The sequence below is a fragment of the Leucoraja erinacea genome, chromosome 28 (assembly GCF_028641065.1).
Source record: "Leucoraja erinacea ecotype New England chromosome 28, Leri_hhj_1, whole genome shotgun sequence".
In the NCBI taxonomy this organism is placed as follows: Eukaryota; Metazoa; Chordata; class Chondrichthyes; order Rajiformes; family Rajidae; genus Leucoraja; species Leucoraja erinaceus.
In genome coordinates this window covers 28,122,004-28,128,003 of record NC_073404.1, presented here as the reverse complement: position 1 = coordinate 28,128,003, position 6,000 = coordinate 28,122,004, and the positions used below count along the sequence as shown (strand labels likewise).

The window sequence follows — 6,000 nt, the reverse complement described above, 5'->3', positions numbered from 1 at the left end:
AAAGAGTTAATCGCTATTATATCTGAAGAAGGGTTTCGACCCGAAAAGTTGCCCATTTCCCTCGCTCCATAGATGCTGCCGCACCCGCTGAGTTTCTCCAGCATTTTTGTCTACCTTCGATTTTCCAGCATCTGCAGTTCCTTCTTAAACATGGCTATTGTATCATTTACTGCCATATTTAACCACTTTCTGTAATGAAAGTGCAAATTGCTATTGCATTGCTTGGTGATATACTTGACCAGATCTTGTGGCTTTGTAATTCATCTTTCAGGCTCTTAGAGAAATAATCGTAGATTAGAGGGGGCCGTTGCAGGGGTTAGTGCTGACAAGGAGGAGCTCCACCACTCTGGTTTCAGACATCCAATTAGTCTGCTTTGGGTTTAATTTGTGGCTGTGTTGAGCCCGTAGACTTGGCCTTGCTCCTGTCCGAAGCGTTTGATGGTCAGATGCGACGCTGAACTGTAATCCTACCCACCCGGGCGTTCCATAGCGGTCTCGGGCACAATGGCTCCACGAGTGTAGAGTTCTCTTGGCACCAGTCCCAGGTATCCTCTCACCAGCCATTACCGTCAAAAGGATGATGAAGTGCTTGTTCAGTTCATTCCTGCTTTGCGTGACTTTGTTGGCATTGAATCTCCGCACTTCAGAGTAATTCACTGTGTGAGGAGCGTTGAGATATGTAGACAGGGCAAGGCCCCTTGCAAATGCAATTATTATTGTTGCTGTCACAACAAAAACCAGTTTGCAGTCTAGTTATACAATATTTAGCAGCGGGAAAAAAAACCACACCAACTGATGCTGGTGAATCTTCATCTTGTGAACGTTTTCTGATCATTTCCGCCCATCGCAGCATTAAAATCTGATCTGTGAGACTATCGGGACATAGAGTGAGCAAACGCAGTGCTAGCAATTTATATCGAGGACTGGAATACAAAAACAGAGCTGAGGCTCTGGTCAGGCTGCATTTGGAGAACTGTGACCAAATTTGGGCCCCATATCTGAGGAAGGATATGCTGGCTCTGGGGAGGGTCCAGAGGAGGTTTACAAGAATGATTCCAGTGGGTTAGCAAACGATGAGCGTTTTTCAACACTGGGCCTCTACTCGCTGGAGTTTAGAAGGTTGAGGGGGGACCTCATTAAAACTTACAGATTAGTGAAAGGCCTGGATAGAAAGGATGTTTCCACTGGTGGGAGAGTCTAGGACCAGAGGTCATAACCTCCGAATTAAAGGGCGCTCATTTTTAGACAGGAGGTGAGGATGAACTTCTTTAGTCAGAGGGTGGTGAATCTGTGGAACTCATTGTCACAGAGGGCTGTGGAGGCCAAGTCAGCGGATAGCTTTAAGGCAGAGATAGACAAATTTGTGATTAGAATGGGTGTCAATGGGTTATGGGGAGAAGGCATGGAAATGGGATTAGGAGGCAGAGATCAGCCATGATTGAATGGTGTAGTAGACTAGATGGGCCAAATGGCCTAATTCTGCTCCTCGAACCTACAAACTTTTGTACGTTAAAAGTTGACTCCTTGTTCCAGGACAAGGGGTCACAGCTTAAGGATAAAGGGGAAATCCTTTAAAACCGAGATGAGAAGAACTTTTTTCACGCAGAGAGAGGTGAATCTCTGGAACTCTCTGCCACAGAGGGTAGTTGAGGCCAGTTCATTGGCTATATTTAAGAGGGAGTTAGATGTGGCCCTTGTGGCTAAGGGGATCAGGGGGTATGGAGAGAAGGCAGGTACGGGATACTGAGTTGGATGATCAGCCATGATCATATTGAATGGCGGTGCAGGCTCGAAGGGCCGAATGGCCTACTCCTGCAGCTAATTTCTATGTTTCTATGTTTCTATAACTTGTGAACTTGTGATACAACGTGGAAACAGGCCTTTCGGCCCATCTTGCCCACACTGGCCAACGTGTCCCAGCTACATTAGTCCCACCTGCACTAATCTGAGGAGACTAATTGTAAATGCAATTTAAGAAATAAATTGACACACAGTGCTGGAGTAACATCAACGGGTCAGGCAGCATCTCTGGACAAAAAAGAATGGGTGACATTTTGGGTCGGGACCGTCTGTGTGAAGAATGGTAACCTCCCCAAAATGTCATCCATCCTTTCTCTCCAGAGATGCTGCCTGACCCACTGAGTTACTCCAGCACTTTTTTTGTCTATCTTCCGTGTAAACTAGCATCTGCAGTTCCTTGTTTCAATATTAAGGAAAACAAATATGGCTTGCATTTTGGTTCTGCTTCCCATTGAGGGTAGCACAGTGGCGCAGCGGTAGAGTTGCTGCCTTACAGCACCAGAGACCTGGGTTCGATCCCGACTATGGGTGCTGTCTTTACGGAGTTTGTACGTTTTCCCCGTGACCTGCGTGGGTTTCCTCCGGGTTTCCTCCCACGCTCCAATGACGTGCAGGTTTGTAGGTTAATTGGCTTTGGTAAAATTGTAAATTGTCCCTAGTGTGTGTAGGGTAATGTTAGTGTGCAGAGGGTTTCGAAGGGCACGTTTCTGCACTATATCTCAAGTCTAAAGACAAGTAAAGATTCATTAGTCTCTAATTAATAAAGGGAATCTCTTCAACTCTAATCCTTTTCCTATTTAGTTTAGTTTGGTTTCAAGATACAGCACGGAAACAGGCCCTTCAGCCCACCGAGGCCGTACCGACCAGCTTTCTCCGCACACTAACACTATCCTATGCACTCTAGGGACAATTTACATTCATACCAAGCTGATTAACCTACAAACCTGTATGTCTTTGGAGTGTGGGAGGAAACCGAAGATCTTGGAGAAAACCCACGCAAGTCACGGGGAGAACGTACAAACTCCGTACAGTCAGCGCCCGTAGTCGGGATCAAACCCGGTCTCTGGCACAGTGAGGCAGCAACTCTACCGCTGCGCCACCGTGCCGCGCAAAGCTAAAATGAAAGCTATATTATTTTTCTTAATGTAGAAACAAAGAACTGCAGATGCTAGTTTATACGAAAAACAGACACAAAGTGCTGGAGTAACTCAGCCGCTTGGGCTGCAACAAAATATTGTGCAGAGTTTCAAGAAAACGCTATCGTTTGCAGATGCAATATTTACTTTAAATTCCGATCAAATATAATTGCTGGGTCAGTAACTACCAGCTGATCATCTCGACATATTATCTGATGACTTTCTGAGACATAGCCATCGATGGAATTTGTCCTTTCAGTTTTCAATACTTGTTTAACAGCCCCTAATTTTGCTGTTATCATCTGATCGATTAATTGAAATCTGCCCTGTATCTTATTAAATAATAACTAATCGACATCTCCCATCTGTCACGAATTTCAAAAAGATCTCGTTTAAATCTGGAACCTAAACCAAGTTGGCCGGCGCATTGAGATATTGTTTATTGTATCAATTCCGTCATGAAAAATGAAAGTTATAGGTTAACGTAGGATGTGTTTGACGACACTGGGTCTGGACTCACTGGAGTTTAGATAGTTGAGGGGGGTGGGGGAGGGGAGGGAGAGATGAACATGCCACACACTATCCTACACACACTAGGAACAATTTACAATTTTACTGGGCCAATTAACCTACAAACCGTTACATCTTTGGAGTGTGGGGGAAAACCTGAGCTCCCGGGGCAAACCCACGGGGAGAATGTGCAAACTCCGTACAGACAGCACCCACCGCCAGGATGGAACCCGGGTCTCTGGCGCTGTGAGGCAGCAACTCTACCGCTGCGCCATCGTGCCGACCTCGGGTATATGTGAGAAGAATAAACAAAACTGAAACTAAACCAAGGTCATTAGAGGAAGTACATTGTCTAATATTACCAAATGTTTCAAATGGCCCGCTCAGGGTATTGCTGTCTTCCCGGCTGTTACCAGGCAACTGAACCATCCTACCACAACCAGAGAGCAGTGCAGAACTACCATCTACCTCATTGGTGACCCTCGGACTATCCTTGATTGGACTTTACTGGCTTTACCTTGCACTAAACGTTATTCCCTTATCAAGTAGCTGTGCACTGTGAACGGCTCGGTTGTAATCATGTATTGTCTTTCCGCTGACTGGTTAGCACGCAACAAAAGGTTTTCACTGTACCTCGGTACACGTGACAATAAACCAAACTGCAACTGATATGGATACTCATTGCGTAGGAAGGAACTGCAGATGCTGGTTTAAACTGAGGATCGAAACAAAATGCTGGAGTAACACCCAGGCAGCATCTCTGCAGCGAAGGAACGGGTGACATTTTGGGTCATTTCAGACTGAGAGCCATTGCTGTTGATTTAAAGTAACAAGCAGTTTCTCTGTTGCCTCAGATAGGAATGTTCTCTATCGAGGCTGCTTCAAGGTACCGCAGAACCTCACGGTGGCCTTCCCTGTCCACTTGAGCCAGCCGAACCTGACTGTCGTGAAATGCACGGAGTTCTGTACTAAAAAGGTAAGTGAAACCTTTCACTGAACGGAATCAAACGTCTTACAGAGAGCTCTTGTGTCTTTGATTTGAAAGGTATAGATATTGGAGGTGGCCGGCAGTTTGAAGCTTGGTTTCATATTTGAGTTGAGATGTTCCTAAGCTCTAGGAGCAGAATTAGGCCATTTGGCCCATCAAGTCCACGCCGTCATTCAATCATGGCTGATCTATCTCTCCCTCCTAACCGCATTCTCCCCATAACCCCTGACACCCGCACTAATCAATAATCCATCTATCTCTGCAGAAGGGTCCCATTCCCTGCTCCCTGATGCATTGAGTTTCTCCAGTACTTTGTGTGCTCGGGCCATAAGATCTGTAATGTGGTTACTGGCTTTTGCTGGCTGTTTAATTTGGTTTAGTTTAGAGATGCAGCGCTGACACAGTTACCGTGTGTGAACTAGCTGGCCAGGTTGAACGCCAGAGTCTGAATGCACAAAGACCATCTTTTAATTTTGTGCAGTGCAGCATAACTGGCCAAGTGTGTTTCTTGTTGGGCCTGCAGTCGGGGACAAGGGAGGTGGTTCTTCACCAGTTGACAGCAGAGATGTAGCAGCATGCAGGGGGGTGGAGGGGGAGGGGAGGGGGGGGGGGGGGGGTGGGGGGGGGGTGGAGGGGGAGGGGACAGGGGAGTGACAGAGAGGGGGTAGTAGGGAGGGAGGGGGGGGGGGGGGGGAGGGTGGGGGAGGTGGGGTGCGAGGGGTGGTGGGGGGGGAATGGGTGGGGGGGGGGGGGGAGGGGGGGAGGCTCATTGCACAGGGGGGAGGAATCATGAGAGACCTCTTCCACCCCTGAGGGGGGGAACTGTTCCAGGGGGGCTACGGTCAGGCAAACGAGGGGGGGGAAGGGGGGGGGGAGGACATGCAGGGGGGGGACGGAATGAGGGGAGGTGAGGAACGAGAGAGGGGGGAGGGAGAGGGAGAGGGGGGGAAGGGAGGGGAAGGAGTTTCTTCCAGAGGGCCATTCGGACTGTAAACGCCTTTCTCACTAGGGACTAACTGTACAGATGTTTTTCCTTCTATTATTTATTATGTAAATAATATGTGGTTATGATTGTGTTATAGGATTTGTTTGGTTGTTTTTGAAGGTTCCGCGAGCATTGCCACTTTCATTTCACTGCACATCTCGTATGTGTATGTGACAAAGAAACTTGGACTTGACTTGAGGAGGGGGATGGAGGACGGGGGGGAGGGAGGGAGGGAAGAGGGAGGGGGGAGGAGAGAGGAAGGGGGGGAGGAGGGATGGGAGTGGAGGGAGGGAGAGAGAGAGGGGGGGGGGACAGTTTGGAAGGAGTTCCAGCAGAGCACATGTGACCAGCTCATGTACTTTTCCCTGACAGGAGTTTCCTCTGATTGTCATCAGACGGACAGAATGTTACTGCGGCTTTGCCACGTCTCGCTTCACGCTCCACGACGCTGTGGACGACCTTCTCTGCAGGAGGCCGTCGACTGAGGCGACAACGGGACACGTGGAAGACGAGAGTTATTGTGTTATCTACCAGACTGTCGTCCAAGGTAAGCCCTCTACTCACTGGGGTTTAGACGGTCG

At 48.2% G+C, this 6,000-nt stretch overlaps 1 protein-coding gene across 1 annotated transcript in view; it reads left to right on the top strand.

Moving 5' to 3' along the window:
* Window positions 1–6,000, top strand: part of LOC129710843 (WSC domain-containing protein 1-like) — a 59,935-nt gene that overhangs the window by 47,995 nt on the left and 5,940 nt on the right. The window contains exons 5-6 of the mRNA XM_055658120.1: window positions 4,301–4,422; window positions 5,792–5,966. Of these exons, the coding sequence (XP_055514095.1) occupies window positions 4,301–4,422; window positions 5,792–5,966 (297 nt within the window). The remainder of the gene's footprint in view (window positions 1–4,300; window positions 4,423–5,791; window positions 5,967–6,000) is intronic.